The 18,763-nt window shown below is 48.7% G+C and overlaps 1 protein-coding gene and 1 non-coding gene across 5 annotated transcripts in view; one reads left to right on the top strand and one right to left on the bottom strand.

Annotated features, from left to right (window-relative positions):
• Nucleotides 1–18,763, bottom strand: part of CLSTN1 (calsyntenin 1) — a 78,252-nt gene that overhangs the window by 23,910 nt on the left and 35,579 nt on the right. For 2 of the 4 annotated variants that reach the window (XM_032303020.1, XM_032303022.1), the window contains exons 2-3: nucleotides 13,268–13,390; nucleotides 472–501 (exon numbers count right to left, since the gene is read on the bottom strand). In XM_032303020.1, the coding sequence (XP_032158911.1) occupies nucleotides 472–501; nucleotides 13,268–13,390 (153 nt within the window). The remainder of the gene's footprint in view (nucleotides 1–471; nucleotides 502–13,267; nucleotides 13,391–18,763) is intronic. The other 2 variants (XM_032303021.1, XM_032303024.1) reach the window with 1 other exon arrangement.
• Nucleotides 10,769–10,894, top strand: LOC116568407. The gene has a single exon (XR_004276613.1). It is a non-coding gene; the product is annotated as a small nucleolar RNA SNORA40 (small nucleolar RNA).

Raw genomic sequence — 18,763 nt, 5'->3', positions numbered from 1 at the left:
GGACCTAAAAAGAAGCCTGCCTGGGGACATCAGTACATGGAAGCCGGCTCAGAGCTTAATTAGGGGTGAAAATCTAGGTTTCCATTCTTGCCTGTGGGAGAACAAACATAAATGTTTTCTTGTACGTATCAAACTTCAGAAAAATGTATTTCACATAAAAATAAGACTGCCCTCTTCCAAAATTACAACTCACAGAAAACGGTTACAAAGTGAATCTCTGAAGTTCAATTGAGGAAAAAAATGTACATTATCCATACAGTTCAAATGGATGTCTGATGTCCAGATATTTCTAACCAAGGGTTTGGTTACATACAATTTCCATCAAGATATTTAAAAATAGAAACAAAATAGGAGAATAAATCAGGGTAAAAGAACATGACAGTTTCTTCTGTTTAAGGGCTGATTCCCAATTTTATAAACAAAGTTAGTGGGTTAATAATCATAAGAGGGATAGAAAGAACCCTTCATCACCTTCTTTGGTGACTGTCACCTCAAAACTCTCTAAAGGAAGAAAAGACAAACCCATGTCAGTAATGCAGGAAAGAATAAAGATGGAACAATAAGGAAAAAAAGTCAAAGATGCACATATTTACACAGAAAAGCTTGATGTCATTCAACAGTGAGCCCAGGAGCCCCTCGCTGGAATGGCCACGGCGAGCCAGGTCCTCAGAAGCACAAATGTCTCTGACCCCAACACCACACACTGCGTGATGCTGAAATCACGCCGACCTGGACGTGAAATCTGTAAAATTTCATGTCGCCCTCCGGTGCGGTCTGGACCATTTTTAACGACCACTCTCACGGTACGGTTAATAAGTAAGCCTATTTATTATTTTTACAGTTTTCAGACTTTTTATTTTCACACTAAGTTCTTGTGGCCCGATTCTGGAAACATTTCACCCAGCACAGGATTTGGTGAAACAACAACAACAAAAAGAACAGACCTCTAGAGCAAAGGGTTTTAACACTTTGTTTTTGAGCTGCAGAAATAACCACATTTTCTAATCTGAAGGACCCACAAAAGCAACACATTTGCTTGAATATGAACTGAAACCAGATTCGGTCCTAACTGCAGTGACGCCACAATGAGCACGGCTTTTAGTGAAGACACTGTTCTCCGAAGTCAGCCGCTGCTTGCTTGCCCCTACCCACGGCTACACAGAGCAGCGGCCCGCACACAGCACTCAGGAGGTCAGGAGGTCGGCAGTTCCACTGCCTCTTCGGGACGGAGCTGGCCTCAATGGGACAGCTCCTCTCCCCCAAAGGCAACATACCTGAATTCCCTTGCTTTCCAATGGTTTTACCAAATATTTGTTCATCCCTGAACAGTGTTTCATTTTGCTTGTTTGTGAGGTCTGAAAAATGGTATCACGTGGTATGCAATTTTTGTGACTTGCTTTGTTGTTGTTGTTTTAAAGTTTTTTTATTCATTTTTTTCTTTTCATTTTAAGTAGGCTTCACACTGGGCAGGAACCTCCTTAAAATGCAGGGCTTGTACCCACAACCCCGAGATCAAGACCTGAGCTGAGATCAAGACTTGAACGCCTAACTGACTGAGCCCCCCAGACGCCCCTACTTTATTTTTTTAAGTAGGCTCCATGTCCAGCACGGGGCTTGAACTCACAGCCTCGTGATCGAGAGTGGTATGCTCTACTGACTGAGCCCACCAGATGCCCCGTGACTTGCTTTTTCACTCAACCTTGTGCATCTAAGAGTCGTTTATCCGTGGTGGGCACAGAAGACAGTTTATTTCTTTCACTACATTCATGAGAATCCAAAGAGTTAGAGCAGGTGAAGTGCTTAGAACACGGCCTGGCATCAAGAAAGCACTCAATAGATGTTCGCTATTATTGTATTTTCCACTAAGTGAGTGTGCCATTATTCCTGGTTTTTGCTGCTGAACAACGCTGTTCGTGCTTTCTCCCGCACATTCACAGCCACTACAGGCCCCGGACTGCCCCAAACTGGAGCCACCAGCCCACATGAGCTGTTTAAAATGAAACTAAAATTCATATTAAAATTGAATAATCCTGGGGTTCCTGGTGGCTCAGTCGGTGACGCGTCTGCCTTCAGCTCTGGTCACAATCTCAGGGTCCTGGGATGGAGCCCTGCATCCAGCTCCCTGCTTAGCGGGGAGCCTGCTTCTCCCTCTGCCTCTGCCTCTCCCCCCCAACTCGTGCTCTCTCTAATAAATAAATAAAACCTTTTTAAAAAATTGACTAATTTTAAAAATCAGTTCCTCAAGTGCTCTGGCTGCCGCATGCCAGGTGCTCAGCGGCCACACATGACGCATAGCTACGGAGTGTGGGAGGCGGACACAGGACGTTTCCGTCGCCACAGCAAGCTCCACTGGACAGAGCTGCTCGGAGTCCGGGCAGACAAACTACGGCCCGCACGCCAACCCCAGCCTCTGTGTGTGTTCTCCAACAGCCTGGAAGCTAAGAGTGGTTTTTACTTTTTAAAATATTTGTGACACAAGCAAATTGTTTGAAATTCACAGTTCAGGGTCTGTAAGTAATGTTTTATTGGAACACAGACATGCTCATTTATTTATGTACGGTTTACGGCTGCTTTTCCACTCCAGTGGCAAACCTGGGTCACCGCCAAGAGAGGCCCTATGGGCCACAAAGTCTAAAACACTACCGGCCGCTTGCAGAAGTCGGCTGATCGCGAACAGATACACCTCTGCGTAGAGCCTCTGCGTACAGAATTGCTGAGGGCCAGGTTTGGCAAAATTTCCAGAATGACGTCATTCACTCTTTTATGTTTGCGCTTCTTTTAGGCGTATATTAATACTGCACAGTGCATTTTAAGGTAAGTCAAGTTGCTCACTTTTCCACTCGGAGTCTGCTCTTCTAAGGAGGCAACAGTGATCCAGACACACATTATCTGAGCTGGCACACCTGAGAGTGACAGCGGGGGCCTTCCTGCAAAGGCTGCTGCACAGGGGAGGGCAGATTTCGGACCCGGCCCTGAGGTATCTGACGTAGGCAATGCTGCCCACACAGTGTGCTGCTGAATAAAAGGATAAAGAGGCTCATTCAGGCAACGTCCTCCAGACCATGAGATTATCACAAGGAGTGGAACTGTTTGCCAAAAGATGTACACTCCCTCTCTCCTCTGAGACACCAGGCTGGGAGGTGGGAGGAGGGGAACACAGAGTGAGTAGGAAGGCAATGGGGTGTTTCAATTTTATATTTCAGTGTTCAGGGGAGGTTTCATTGATAATGTCGGAGTAAAAACCAGAGGGAATGATGGGAGCAAGCCACATGATTATCGAGGGATGAATTTCAGAGCGGGATTAGCAAGTACAACAAGTGCAAAGGCCCTGGGGCAGGCCAGGGCCTGGCCTGGCTTAGGAACAAGGAAGCCGATGCTGCTGCAGTGGCTGGGCAAAGGAGGGCAGCAGAGGAGGTCCAACAAAGACACGGAGCCTGAAGCTACAGAGGCTGCTACAAGAACTGCACTTGTCCTCCGAGTGAGAAGGAAATGACTGGGACGTTTTATGCAGAGAAAAAAATATGGCTTCTATTTTGAAAGAATCCAACTGGCTGATGTGTTAGAAACAAGTCTACAAGTAGGCAAGGATGGTTACTGGAGTAATGCAGGCACAAGAAGCTGAAAGTCAGAATGGGGGGGGTGAGAAGTGGTCGGATTCGGGCTGTGCTCCGAAGGTACGGACAAGGCCATGGGATTATGAGTGCGAAACCCAAGCATGACTAAGTTCCCTGCAGCCGACATGGGCGAGAGCGCGGACGAAGGTCTGGATCGGGGAATGGCAACGCGAGCTACAGCTCTGAACATGCGTCTCTACTCCAGTGGGTCACGAAATAGCCTCTCGAACGGAGTGATCACCAAATAAAAAAACATAAATTATTCTGAAACGCCTGTATTCCCAGGCTGCTCTCTAAGAGACCGGATCCATCTATAATGAGAACAGCAAAAGTGTGTACTTCTGTCTTTCCTACGTACCCCCACCTGTTTTCAGTGTTTAAGCGGCTCCTTGAATCGTGGGCTGCTCCAAGAGGATTTGGCGCCTCAAATCCACACACTTATCGAACTGCCGGCAGGCTGGGTCCTCCCGCCTAGAACGACTTTAGACGCCGTCTGGCCGGGGGGTTTGCTGCAGCAGGAGCAGCACCAGCTTCACGCTCGGCCAGACCTGGGTCTTCCGTACCAGCTGCGTAACCCTCCACGTCACTAAGCCCGCCGAGCCACCATCTGCAGACCTGGTAGCAGACCATCTCTTCCTTCCAGCCACAGCCCCCAAGTGAGTGTGTGTGTGTGTGTGTGTGTGTGTGTGTGTGTGTGTGTGTGACAGAGAGTGCACAAGCAGAGGCAGTGGCAGGCAGAGGGAGAGGGAGAAGCAGGCTCCCCACTAAGCAGAGAGCCTGATGCGGGACTCGATCCCAGGATCCGGGGATCATGACCTGAGCTGAAGGCAGAGAGGCTTTAACCCACTAAGCCACCCAGGCGCCCCCATGACCCCGATTTGAATGAGGAAGACGGGCATGAGTGGAGGAAGGCGAGGGGCAAGTAAACAAAATACTGCAGTATCTCTGATGGCATCTGAAACGAGTTCATCCAAGGCAGTTTCGGGAAGAAACATTTAAGGGAGCTTCAGGACAGGCCAGACTTGGTAGTCTGCTGGACAGACAGAGAGGAGTCTGGGGCAACCCCCAGGGTGTGGCTGCTGGTACCGGTTAGGGAACCAGGGCACAGAGGAAGGTGAGGCACTCTGGGGTCTGTTTCACTTACTCCCCCAAATGCCAGCTGGTTTGTCTGCTGGAGTATATTCAGGCCACTTCCATCCATTGGTTAGCGATCCCTAATAGACAGGCTTTCCTTAACATCGCTGCGGGAACAATACACAGCTAACAAAGTGAAAAATTCCTTCAGAATTTTCACAGTGAGGATCCTACTGCCTCTCCAACTACACTCCATTTATGATCCTCCTTCCCCCAGCTGGGACCAGTTTCTGTTACTTTCTGTCCCCATTCTCCCAGGAGCCGATTTTTTATTTTTACATTTATTTATTTATTTAAGATTTTATTTATTTATTTGACAGAGAGACACAGTGAGAGAGGGAACACAAGCAGGGGGAGTGGGAGAGGGAGAAGCAGGCTTCCCGCTGAGCAGAGAGCCCAACACGGGGCTCGACCCCAGAAGCCCGGGACCACCTCCCAAAGCCAAAGGCAGATGCCCAACAACTGAGCCACCCAGGTGTCCCGGGAGCTGGTACTTTAAGCTTCTAAGCTGTCGAGATCCATTCTTCTGTGCTCTTTCCTCCATCCTGGACCCACAGCTCTATCGCACATGACCATTACGTGTGTATTACACGCATCCCATGGGTCACATCGCAGTGACCACGTGTGCATCTCGGTCCCTCTGTTCCCCGCCTGCTCCCCTGGACTCAGCCTTCGCAAGACGGATGTCTCAGAATCTCCTCTCCCGTTCTGCTTCCTGCCCTGCCCCTTCCCAGCCAACTGAGAACCCCTACTCCTGCTCTGCTAGGTGAGTCGACGGGAGCCCCGCTCCCAGCACGTGCGACAGGGCCCACCAGCTTTCCCAGAGGGCCTCTCCAGCCTACACTGACCTCGAACGCCCCAGCCCTTGCCCTTGCCCCGCTCCCTCTCCTCTCATTCCCCGAGAGCATCTAAAATAATCAAAAGAACTTTACTGAAGCATTTTTTTTTAAGCAAAACATAAAAATGTGACAATGGTTAAACCCAACAATGTACAGACTTGACTTCTCGCTGTCCAGCGCTCTCAGCTGACACCTTCCTCATCCATCCCTTGGAGAAAGCTCAGCTTCAGGCCGGCCCTGCCTTCTCTCTGTGTCTTCTTCCTAATCAGAATATGGTCTCACACTACACTACTCTCCCCAAATGGGAGGGGGGTCTCTCATGCCTACTGGCTCCCAGCTCCCACGCAGTCCTGCCCTTACATGCACTCCTTACGGTACTAGGACAGTTAGGGTTCTGTGGACACAAAGGAAGCCCACTCCAGCTAACTTGGGCAAAAAGGGACTTTGGCGAAAAGCCATCAGCAGCTCATGGAACGGACTTCGAAGCCAGAGAAAAGGACCTGGGAAGAGCCAGAATCCAAGGCAGGAATAGGGGCCGTAACACTCCCAGAGCAAAAACGAGCTGGGTGGGTGGAACCGAACTGCAAACAGTATCCGCGTCTTTGTCCCTCTGCTCAATATTCGTACCCACGGAGGGAGCACCTGGTTGGCCAAGCTTGGGTGGTGCATGCAGCTGGCCGGGGAAGGCATGGTGACGGACTGCAGATCCACCAACCTGAACCCAGGAGGAAAGAGGTCGGGGGCTGTTAAGAAGGAAAAACAGACATTTGCTGAGCAGCAAGTGTCCACTACCATGTCCCTGCTAGTCCCACTCTTGTCCCTAACCCGCTTCTCTCTGCACAGCCTTGGGGCCGTGCTCGCCAGCTCGGTGTCCAGGCTGACCCTTATTTCCGGTGACCTCGGACTCCTCCGCTGACTAATCCAGGCTGACTTCTGGGACAAGCTCACACGTGGCTCTAATCAGAGCAGTTCCCGGTTCCAGCGCACGGGAGAGCAGCAGCCACACACACCCAAGCCTGACACCCTCCAAGCCCCTCACTGGGTATAGCCACGACCCCCCCATTTCTGTGTGCCAAGAACTGCCTGAGAAGCTGGTTAAAAACATGCTTTGTCGAGCTCCGTCCCCAGACATTCCAACTCCACAGCTCTGGGGTGGAAGCCAGTAAATCTGCCGTTTTAACCAGGGTCACCAGAGAGCTCGGACGCATGAGAACGGAGTCTACGCTCGAGAGACTGGCTGGTCAGGGGTTTCCAAACCCTGCTGGCTGGATCCAGATTTCTTGGGCCCTCCTCCTGGACGTATAGACTCTGACAGCAGAGTCTACGACTGCACTCCCCGCGCAGGCCCAGCGGACCCGGACACGGTATTAAAAACCACACGTGCAGAAACACCCCATCTACTCAGGATGGCAGCAGAAATCCCATGGCCCCAAACTCACTTCCAACCCTCTGCCCCCGCACTGTGTGCTCACTCCACACGCCCCGAGAGCTGACTCCTCATCCCCCTTCAGAAGCCCCTCCGGTCCCCACCCCGCTCGGCGGGTCCCCAACCTTCACTGCCAGCTGTGTCAGCTCTGCTCATCCGTAAAGCCCGGTCACCTCTGTACCTTCCTGAACCCACACCGTCTCGCCTTTTTCGGACTCCAGCCCAGACTGTGCTGCCGTGCTCTCTTGGCCCTAAATTATGAACGCCAGGTAACCCCCACTTAACTCTCGGTCAACACTGGTTTTGCCTTTCCACCTAGATTATCGGCGCTTTGAGAACAGGGACCAACTTCTTTGCTCTTTTTCCATTTTGCGGGAGACCCGGCATGGCTACCTAATATTTAGTGGTTACTATCTCAAACCTCTCCTGAAGGCAACTGATTTCCCTCGGGGCGCCTGGGTGGCTCAGTGGGTTAAGCCTCTGCCTTCAGCTCAGGTCATGATCCCAGCGTCCTGGGATGGAGCCCCACTGTTCAGGACAGAGCCTGCTTCTCCCTTTCCCTCTGCCTACTTGTGCTCTATCTCTATCAAATAAATAAATAAAATCTTAAAAAAAAAAAAAAAAAAGAATTCCCTCTAGTCCATAACTTAACATGGAGTTTCTGGCCTAACACCCAGATTCTAAAAACTGGTAACTCAATGGAGAACTACCTTATGTTAGGGTGAATGACATGAAATTTCCAGCTATTTTTTTTCCATCCTATTTTTTCAATTATTTTGATATTTTCAACACAGAACAATGGTGATTTCATGGGGCTTAACCAAATCTATCCAACTCATTGTGGCAAACACGTCTGCCCAGTTGTGTCTGCTAAAAAAACAGCAGAATGGGGTGGTGACGTATGGCAGTTGGCCCCACTGGCCATCCTCAGGCCACATGAGTCACACAAATGACAGAATATGGAGGAAAGTATCACAGATCTGAGCTGGTCCTAAGTAAGTATCGAGATAAAGTTCCCATTCTTGCCCTGAAATGTCTTTTGGATTCTCTTCTTATTCTAACTGTTTAACATCTTACAAACGACCTGAACTCCATCTGGGAAGGCAGGAAGTGAGTGCTGGCCTGGAACCCCGTGGTAAAGGGAAGAGCCTGCAAACAAGGGACCGGGGGTGGGGTGGGGGGGCTCGACCTTCTCCTCCAGGCAGCGAGGAGGGGTGGCTATCAAAAGAGCAGAACAAGGCCTGTGTGAGGGGTGCAGGCTTCTAATTCCCCATGGAACATATAAAACACACGACATACTTTCATACCCACATCTACTCAGGCAATCAGATTACAGAAACGGGTTGAGTAAGGAATTGACTCATTTTAATTTCCTAGAATAGCTGACAAGTGCCAAGACTTTAGGTTCTGGGTTTCCCCCAAGGAAGCAATCTGGGCTGGACCCTGTGTGTCCAACACGAGCATCTGACTGGAGCCCGCTGACAGCGCACTCGGGTGACCACGCTTCCAACACCCCATGCATTTATCTCGGGGCTTTGACCGGTAAACTCCGGCGGCTGCCCACACTCCCAGCCCGTGACGGGCTACGACTGTGAGCCGGGACGTTTAGGCTGTTTCAAAGATAACGTGAGGGAAGTGGACTCAGCAAACGCACAAATCCACTCCTGAGCCAGACCGTCTGGCTTGAAGGAGGCACCACCGCTTCTGAGCTGGGTGACCTTGGGCAAAGCCTCTCGTTCCTTCCACGCATGTTTGGGGAGCACTGGCTACACCCACATGCCGGCCGGGGCGCTGGGGATCAGCGAGGAACAAGGCTGTCACGCTGCTGACGGACCCTCTCTCATCTCCGGTCCCTCATGTGGAAGCCAGTAGCAGCAACAGTCCCCACCGCGGAGGCTGCTGAACCCATGTATGGCCCTTAGGACAGCCTCTGCCCCGTGCTGGGCAAGCACCGGGTGCTCCCACGGCCATAGCACCAGCACCAGCATGGTGTAAACTAAACCCCATGTCATCACCAGAACCAATCTGAGATCAAAATAAGCCCCCAGATGGGGCCTCCGTCTTACCCAAAAAACTATTTAAGAAACTCCGTGAGAAAACGGAGCACTACGAAGACTATTACAGAAAGAAAACTATTTCTCACAGAAGGTTAAATAAAAAAATGTTTCTAGAATATTCTATTCTTAATAACAGCAGCAGACTCTGTATAGAGCACTTACTATGTACCGGGCATTGTTTTGAGCTCCTCATATTTATAAATAAGCGAATGATCCCCAAACCCTTGAGGTATGTGACGTCACTCTCCTTGTTTTACAACAGATGCAAGCGGGACCAGAGATGCTTAGTCATCTGCCCAAGGTCATCCAGCCAGTAGCTGGCTGAGGCAGGACTCAAGGCCAGGCTGGGGTGGGTGTTCCTGACGCACCCGCCAGAACGGCCTCAGCGGGGGGGAAGTGTTCTGTGCAGCGGCCGGGTGGGTGCTGTGGCAACAGAGGAGGGAAGGGGGCCTGGCAGCTGCTCCCCTCGAGGGATGCTCTAGTAAGAGTGTTTGCGCAGCGTCTCCACTCCTAGGCGTACACCCAAGCACATCGCAGACCTCCGTCCACGCAGACTTGAACGCTAACGTTCCCTTCAGCAGGATTTGAAACCGTGCTACTGCGCGTCAGCTGAGGATCGGATCATGGGGAATGAGGGACGTGCTCGCGATGGAATGTTATTTGGCAATAAAAGGGAGGACGGACGCGTGCGACGACCGAAGCATGGGGGAAGTCTAAACTACCACGGGAAGTGGAAGACACGCGTCACAACAAATCCAGAATAAATCCACAGACACGAACTACATCAGGGGCTGCCAAAGGGCAGGGGAACGGGGAGTGGCTGCTTGTGGCTACAGGGACTTCTCTGAGGGCGATGAAAATGTTCTGGAATCAGACAGTGGTTGACAATCCTGTGAATATACTCAAACCCGGTGAACCGTATACTTTCATGCTGTGTGGACTTTATGCCGTGTGGACTGTATTTTTTAAAAAGAATATAAGAATAATGGGTCCTCTGTGAAAACCTTCAGAAGGAAAGGGCGGATTCGCCCGTCTACTGTGGCAAATACAATGACGCTACCACTATGACTTGGCTCTTAACTCCTTCTCTTACTAGTTTCTCAAATCTCACTATGTTAACTTCCGCACATCAATAAAAAACCAGCTGGAAAAATAAATAAATAAATAAACAGCTGGGAACCCCTAAAAACACACAACTTTAAAATAAGTATTACTGGGCGCCTGGGTGGCTCAGTGGTTTAAGCCGCTGCCTTCGGCTCAGGTCATGATCTCAGGGTCCTGGGATCGGGTCCCGCATCGGGCTCTCTGCTCGGCAGAGAGCCTGCTTCCCTCTCTCTCTCTCTGCCTGCCTCTCCATCTACTTGTGATTTCTCTCTGTCAAATAAATAAATAAATAAAATCTTTAAAAAAAAAAATAAATAAAATAAAATAAGTATTACTTCATTCATGACAATACATTAGGTTTTGATAAAAGCTGCAATAACATTCAATCCAATGAGAAAGAAAAAATACGATGACATTTTATTAATATGACATTTTCCTTCAAAGTGCATTTCACTTCCTGCTTCCATTCAGCTTCCTGCCATGCCCACCATGGCTTCATCCCCGCAAAGAGCTGCCCTGCCTCTGACACATGCTGACAGATGAGGTCACTGCTCTGTGGTCCAGCTTCCTTTCCTTAAAACGGGGAGGGCAGAAAGCTCTTGCGTTTGCTTTTGTTTGGTTTGTGGACAAAGACTTAGGCAAAAGCACAAGACAAGTGCTGTCTTGAAGCCCAGAACTCACCGTTCAGTCTGAGTGTTGATATGGATAAGAAGGAATGGACACCTACAACGGGGGAAAGTCATGGTGGGGATGCTGGTCATCAGGAAGCTGGGGTCCAGGACCACAAAATGACTAAAAGCACACGACAGAAGGGAAAGCTAAGCTACACCGAATTTAATATTCTAATTTTTATGTTGACATGAAACAAACATGCTTCCTTTTTTCGGGCTTTTCACTTGAGAACACCATGTCTGGACTTCAAGGTGTTGGTGTATCCCCCAGGCCTGTCCAGTGCTGGGGTGAGCATTCCGGGGTGTACACGGTTTGAACTTCTTCATGTTAAGAGGGTGTCTGAAACCAGAACCAGGCAGATCCAACTACTCTGACCTAAAACACGAGGGGAACTTTTGAAGTGTGTCCATATTCAAGTGGGGGTCAAAGGAGCCCAACCACAAGAATTGTGAGTGAGGCAGTGACAAGTGGGACCGAATCAAAGTTCTTTTGGAAAGGGCTATACTGGAGACTGCGATTCCGACTCTGGAAGAACTACAGTGGCTGGGAGTGGAAGGACTCACATACGAAATTCCTTACATAAAAATGTACTGACTTGGGCGCCTGGCTGGCTCAGTGGGTTAAAGCCTCTGCATTCAGCTCAGGTTGTGGTTCCAGGATACTGGGGTCGAGCCCCGCATCAGGCTCTCTGCTCAGCAAGGAGCCTGCTTCTCTTCCTCTCTCTCTGCCTGCCTCTCTGCCTACTTGTGGTCTCTGTCAAATAAATAAATAAAATCTTTAAAAAAAAAATGTACTGACTTTAAGACGAAAGAAACAAACGAAGTGGGGATGGCGGGAAGCGGGCTTACCTCACGACACTGGACGGTCACACACAAGTGTGTGTTTGTAAAGCACTCAGAACAGTGCTGGGAACGTCACAAAGGCTTTACACACGTTCCGTGTTATTAGTGGAGCAGGAGGTGGCTCTAGACATAACAGGTCTGCAGCAGATACTCCAGAGACCTGAGCGAGGGAGCCTGGAACCCCGACTGCAGTCAGCTCTTAAAATGCACAAAATGTGTAAGTCCGCTCAAAAACACAAGCGAGATGACCCGATAAGGTTACTTAGACAACACTAAATGTCCCACCGCCGAGAACTGAACACAATAACCATTACGGTACCCATGGGAGGTCGGTGTATAAATATATACACGACACCCACCCCCCAAAACCTACGTAGTTACAGAGAAAACCAATGTGCAATGTTGAAGCAGTTTTAAATCTGGGGGAAAAAAATGAAACAAACCACCCCAGCTGGCAGACAAACACTATGTGTTCACAGCACAGAGCGCTTCCTCTCCAGGCCATCTCATTGGGTTTCTCTGTAAAAACCAATAAACAGGTAAAATGGATGGGTCTGTCTCCACCCCTGACTCGAGTAATGCAAACTGGTGCCTGGGTTATGTTCCTGAGGAAGGGATGTAGCACTCGAACGTGTGAGGAGCACGTTCATTGTAAAAACTGCTCTTCAGAAACGACCACACATTCACTTTACCACACATTCAATTTACCACAGTAAAATTAATGTATGATAGAATTACATGAGCTCGCTGGATCGGCCTTATCTGTCCCTAGGCAAAGAGAACTCCTTCTTTAATATGAGAAACTGTGTTGGGGAAAAATATCCTGCAAAAACTAGTCTTTAAAAAAATTACCATCACAATGTCAGTTTTGACTCTGAGGCCAAGACAGGGTGAAGCAGCACTTTCCCCCCCAGCTAAGGGAGCTACTACCGTCACTGTGTAGAAGCAGGCACAGTTCTGAGCTGGCAAGTGCTTTTAAATGTTATAAAGCAGAAAACCTGCAAAGCAATCCCAGAGATTCGTCTCTTATAAATACTCAGGTTACAACCTTGCGAAGCAACTCACGTTAAAAATTTATTAAGAGTAAAAACCTAAACCAAAAGGATTCCTCTACAAACACAGCTCTGTTTTTCAGCTCAGTCTCTCCCGGTACCTGATGTCTGGGTGACGCAAGGACACCCTCGAGCCACTAACGAGCCAGCAGCATCAGGGAACAGGTCAGAAAGGCAGATCCAGAGGCCCCCCCAACCCCCTTTCCCAGATTCACACTGTAACACGAGCCTCAGGGGCTCTGTGCACACGCTAGTCTGAGATACACTGGTCTACGTGTTCTCTATCTGGTCACACCAAGGACCACGATGATGAGATAAATACTTTGCTTTTCAGCAAGGACAGGCTTTTTTTCAGCTACTCCAACTATTAAAATCCAAAGAAAAAAGTGTCGTACACAGAAGCCACAAACCCCTCTCAGCTATCAGATGTTTTCAGAAAAGCTCAGATATAATCTGAGCGGGACACGTGAGATGCTTTGCACCGCAGTCCGTATTTGTCAACCGTGAGACGAAAGCCCCATTCGTACCTGCGAATCGCAGAGGCGCGTCTTTATCGAGGGCAATCAGCGGAGGGTCGAGGAGCACCGCGTTATCGTTTTCTGTGATTATGCCATGATAGGTGGGCTCGAGCCACGGTTTGTGCTTGTTAGCTGTGTATGAAAAAGAGAAAAAGAAGAAACGGAAGAGACCAGGTCAGAATCATTACTTTAAACTCCACTGCTTTCAAAGGCACACGTCTGTTACTAAAATAATAAAACACTTATGAGTCTGGAAGGCAACACTTGTTTTTTTGTTTTATTTATTTGAGAGAGAGTGAGAGAGAGAGCACGAGCAGGGGGCATGGGCAGAAGGAGAGGGAGAAGCAGACTCCCAGCTGAGCAGGGAGCCTGACATGGGGCTCAATTCTAGGGCCTTGAGATCATGACTTGAGCTGAAGGTAGATGTTTAACCAACTGAGCCACCCAGACACCCAACACTTTTATGAAGACCCTAATGGGATGAAATTCTGAATTCCAGAGTAAGTAATGTAGAAACCAAATCTATGAAGTAATGAGAATTAAGAAATAAACTACACTAGAAATTAAAAGACTGATGGCTATAGACAAACTATCTGTTTTTAACCGGCACAGGAAAGTTACAAAGAAAAATATACTATCACTTCTTTAGGGCAACAATAATATATTACCTAATTTTAAAACGAGCATTACAAATAAAAATGTAAAAAAAAATTATGAATATAAGATCACAAATATAGAATATAAATATAACTAAACACAAGATTTCTGAAAAACTTGCCTATAAACAGTGTTTACAAATGACCCACTTTGAGGTCAGGTGGTGTCAAGGTCAGATTCCAGCTCCTTTCTATTTCTGGCTGCGTGACCTTGAGCACAGAAGTGTCCCCGTCATCTCAGTCTCATCTGTGCACCAGGGACACGTGCAGAACCTGCGAGGCTGGGGCAGATTCCTGGAGGAGCGACCTGTGTCCTTGCTGGCTAGGCACCGGCACTGACGCTTTGTTCCTAAGGTTAAGAACTGCCACGCTGCCCTCCGCTCCCCCGAAGAAATCCGTTTCTTTCCTCTCCGTTTTGCCTGGGGCTCGGCTCCCAGGGGGCCTGGGCAAAACCTTCTCCATGATGGGAGCCACGATGGGATCCTACGTGTCTGCGGTCGTGGGATGACCACCATGGGACGACAGGAGACTGGGCTTTGCCTGCATTTACCCCGAGGAGGCGCACGGCGGGGCGGAGCCCGTGTGCCATCCGATGCTCACGCGGAAGCTGCTACCATCCCGCTAACTGACACTTACGCACCCCTTTTCTAAATCAAGAGCAAATCCCGATGTCTTCACTCTCAAAGGAACCCAGACCCATGGGAGTTGTTGGTTCACGGGTACAGTTTGGGGTTTGCAACGTGAAAACCATTCTGGGATGGGCTGCGCGGCTTCGCGAATGCCTGTGCTGGGCGCAGCGAGCACGAGCGATGGGCGGTTTTACAGGTGTGTCACCACAATTAAAGAAACAAATCCACACACACAATCAATCCAGATGGAGCCAATTCTCATTGTCTGTGCTGCCCACCTGGACGGTTTACAAAATCTAACCAACTTCATCCGCGCCCTCCCTGCATGGGCCCCTCACACGGCACCCAGAGGGACGCTGCTCCACCTCTGCTCCCAGCCCACAGACACCATCTTACTGAGGATCCCACGTGGCTTTTGTTCATGGAGGATCTATTATTACCTGGAGACCTAATCAGCATCTACTGTGCTGGGGATCAAAATCAGGAAAATATTGTACTATGTATCAGTTCATTTTTAAAAACAATAAACCTATTACATTAATATAAATAACGTTTTTGTGGAAGTAACTGTACTTTTTTAAAAACAGAGTTTACAGAGAAGAGCGGCGAGGCGTTACATGTTTGCAGATCTTTCTGCGGTCAGCTGAGTCCTCACTTCTCCCAGCTAGCTCGCTGCACGGTCCCATGTCTGGCAGCCTCTAGAGAGCTCCAGCTGGCACGCAAGAGAAGAGGAGGAAAAGAAAGGCAAGTAACGTCTTACCGTTATTAAAATAGCTCTGACCTCTTCAGACCTGACAGGGTCTCAGGGGACCCATCACCTCAGGTCTCTGGTGGAACCTTCCCTCCTTCGACTACAGCACCTGCTGCTCTGGTCCCCACTTCCTCTTTTCCTTTTCTTCTGCTACTCCTTGCCACACTGTCAGGGAAAGGGCACCGGTGCCAGTCTGGGGCCTCAGGGCAGGTTACCCAGCTTTCTCTGAGGGCCTCAGTTTCCCCATCCATAAACTGAGGACAGCAGTAGTACCCATCTGATGGGCTGGTTTGGTGAAATGCTCAGGATAGAGTCTGACGCTTAGTAAATGGCATTAGGTGTTGCTAGGACTTCTCTTCCTCCACTCATATGGGAACAAAAACACAGATTCCATGAGAGGGAGACCTCTTGTTCTCAGTTAATTCCCAGCACCTAGCACTGTGTTGTTACTCAGGATTGCTGGGTAGATGGATGAGTATATAAGGCATCTCATGTCCAGTACAATTAAGTCAGTGTTCTGGTTTGTAAATTCTCTCATAGGAAGATAATTTTGGTGCTGAGAACCAAAAAACAGGTATGTTGTGTTTTTTTTTTTTTTTTTAAGATTTTATTCATTTATTTGATAGAGACACAGCAAGAGAGGGAACACAAGCAGGCAGAGTGAGAGAGGGAGAAGCAGGCTTCCTACCAGGCAGGGAGCCCGATGCAGGGCTCAATCCCAGGACCCTAGGTTCATGACCCGAGCCGAAGGCAGACGCTTAACAACTGAGCCACCCAGGCACTCCTGATTTGGTGTTTTCAGTATTGGAGAGGTGCTTTTTGCTTTTTTGTTTCTGGCAGGTGGATGTTCGTTCCAAGTAAAGGAGACTAGAGAATCTGGAGGCACAGAATACATCAAAATATTGTGGGAATCTGCCTGGAAAGGGAAGCTGTGATTAGATTATAGGGAGGTGTGTTGTGAAAGTAAACACCAACTACAAAGACCAAATATTTGAAGGGCCTTTGGAAAATATGTCCTCCCCGCCCTGCAGCCGGGACAAGAAATTTGCTGAAAAAGAGGATCCAGATGTTAGGCTCCCCCTGCCCTTCTTCAGAAATACAACCCGGGACAGAGGCGAGTCACTGGGGGAAAAATGTGCTGGGGGCCCCCACAGTTTGCCGCAGCTGCTGGTCAGAGAAGGTCCCACTGAACACAGGAAATAAGCTCCCTCAGCAGTTGGGCTGAATGTTTTACCCAGTGGCCGAGACTCCCAGACTCCCAGACTCCCCAGACAGCTCCTTACATGGGGCCAAGACAGAGCTAGAACGCGGCCCACAGGTACAGACAATACTGAGAAACGGGCCACCTGAAGGGACCTGGGGCAAAGCCCCCTGGTTTTTATCACTAATCTCATTTTAAAGAAGATGGGAGTCCGACTTACTATTAACCGTGCACCATTAATGGCAATATTTGATTCCGATTTGTTTTCATATTTAAGGTTTTAGTAATAAAGTTATAAGCACAGCAAATAAAGCTGAAGGTCACTCCGGGGTGCGAGTCCGTAAGAGTCCTCATGCATAAGCCGAATGACTGTACTCAGCACAGCAGGAGTGTGGAAATGCCAGGCCGAGCACACTGCAGGAAGCCTGTGATGGGAGAGAGCGCAGTGTGTGTCCTTCTGCTGCCCTAACGGGAAGGTCCATAGCGGGGCGCCCAGCGGCTCAGCCAGTGGAGCCTGCAAGTCTCGCGGGGTGGGGAGTTCAAGCCCCATGCTGGGTGTGGAGATTACTTAAAGATAAAATCTTTGGGAAAAAAAAAAAAAAAAGAAAAGAAAAAGAAAAGAAAGGAAGAAAAAAGAAAGGCCTATAGCTGAAAACAGCTAATGCTTCAAGGCAAAAAGAATTGTATAGCTATATCCCCAGTATTCTATTTTGTAATTCAGCATTTATAAATTGCTCCTTACAGCCGGCAGTAGAATGAAGAGATTCGACCAGTTCCAAGGACTGAACTTTTAAATATTTAATAAATGATATTTTAAATATTTCATCACATTCAATTGGCCTTATCAAGTATTTATAGAAACAAATGAATGGTATTTCTGTAATCTTCCCCCCAAAAATCACAAATAAAAGAACACGTCACCTACGTTGAGAGTCACCTGATTCATTTCACCACATTCTAGATCATTAAAAAGTCCACTTGATTTTGAATGGCACAGTCTTAATTAAAGTCATGGAATAGCAAGGCGAGTAATCAGACTTTCCATATATCTAAGTTCCATCTGGGGACACACCTGTGATTTTAGGACACGGCTAGTCTTGTGGCTGTGGTAGATTTTATTTTATTTTATTAAAGATTCACTTATTTACTTGAGAGAGAGTGTTAGTGGAGGGAGGGGCAGAGGGAGAGGGAGAAACCCAAGCAGACTCCCCAATGAGCACAGAGCCCATCACCGGGCTCCATCTCATGGCCCTGAGATCACAACCTGGGCCAAAATCAAGAGTTGGGCCCTTAACTGACTGAGCCATCCATTAAAATCCTAATGCTTTTAATCACCAGAAACTGCCACCAATTTGAAAACCAAGGGGAGGGGCCCCTGGGTGGCTTAGCGGGTTGGGGCATCTGCCTTCGGCTTGGGTCATGATCCCAGTGTCCTGGGATCGAGCCCCACTTTGGGCTCCCTGCTTGGTGGGGAACCTGCTTCTCCCATTCCCCCTGCTTGTGTTCTCTCTCTCTCTCTGTGTGTGTGTGTCAAGTAAATAAATAAATGAAATCTTTTTTAAAAATAAAAATCAAGAGAAAAGGAACGCAACAGTCCATCTCAGGGTTAACTTCAAATAGAATACTTAGGCCTCCTCAGTACATCCCAACCCCGTGGGCTGAGGAGCGGCTGGCCCTTCGTCCAGGCCACACAAGTCACCCACCCTCACAGAGTGGTTCTGGAGCTGGGGTGCTGTGGCCTCGACATCAACCCGGCACCAAGCAGTTGCCCTCTGACTTCTTTCTTCTACTATAAAGAGACAGCTGCTGTTTTCGAAAGAGAACTTGATGTGTGCCCCTTCTCATTCCCAGAAACCCAGGTTCATCACACTGGGCCAAGAATGAAGTAATAAATAACAACAGATGAGCGTCTTACTCGACTGCCAGCATCTCATAGCAAATCCTACCCCGGGTGACGCTTCGCTAGCTTTTCATCTCGGGCTGGCGAAAGAATCTGCAATGAAGGAATGCTGCCGCTAGGTGACGACCGGAACCTCTGACGGGCGCGGATGAAGCCCTCCAGCCTCTACCCACGGAAAGAGCTGAAAAGTCACCGCAGTCACCAGGCCCTCTGCTACAGACGATCTGCACAGAAACACGCCCTACAGTACGTAAGTATAAAATCTCCAGCTGATTCTTTTTTACCTCAAAGAAAATTTAAAGTAAGTAAAATATACAGCCCCAAAATCAAAATGTAAAAAGGCACACATTCTCAGAGACTCTTCAAGT

The sequence above is a fragment of the Mustela erminea genome, chromosome 10, assembly GCF_009829155.1.
Source record: "Mustela erminea isolate mMusErm1 chromosome 10, mMusErm1.Pri, whole genome shotgun sequence".
Lineage (NCBI taxonomy): Eukaryota > Metazoa > Chordata > Mammalia > Carnivora > Mustelidae > Mustela > Mustela erminea.
Note: the sequence above shows the minus strand (reverse complement) of the source record. Positions and strands in the feature narration are given on the sequence as shown.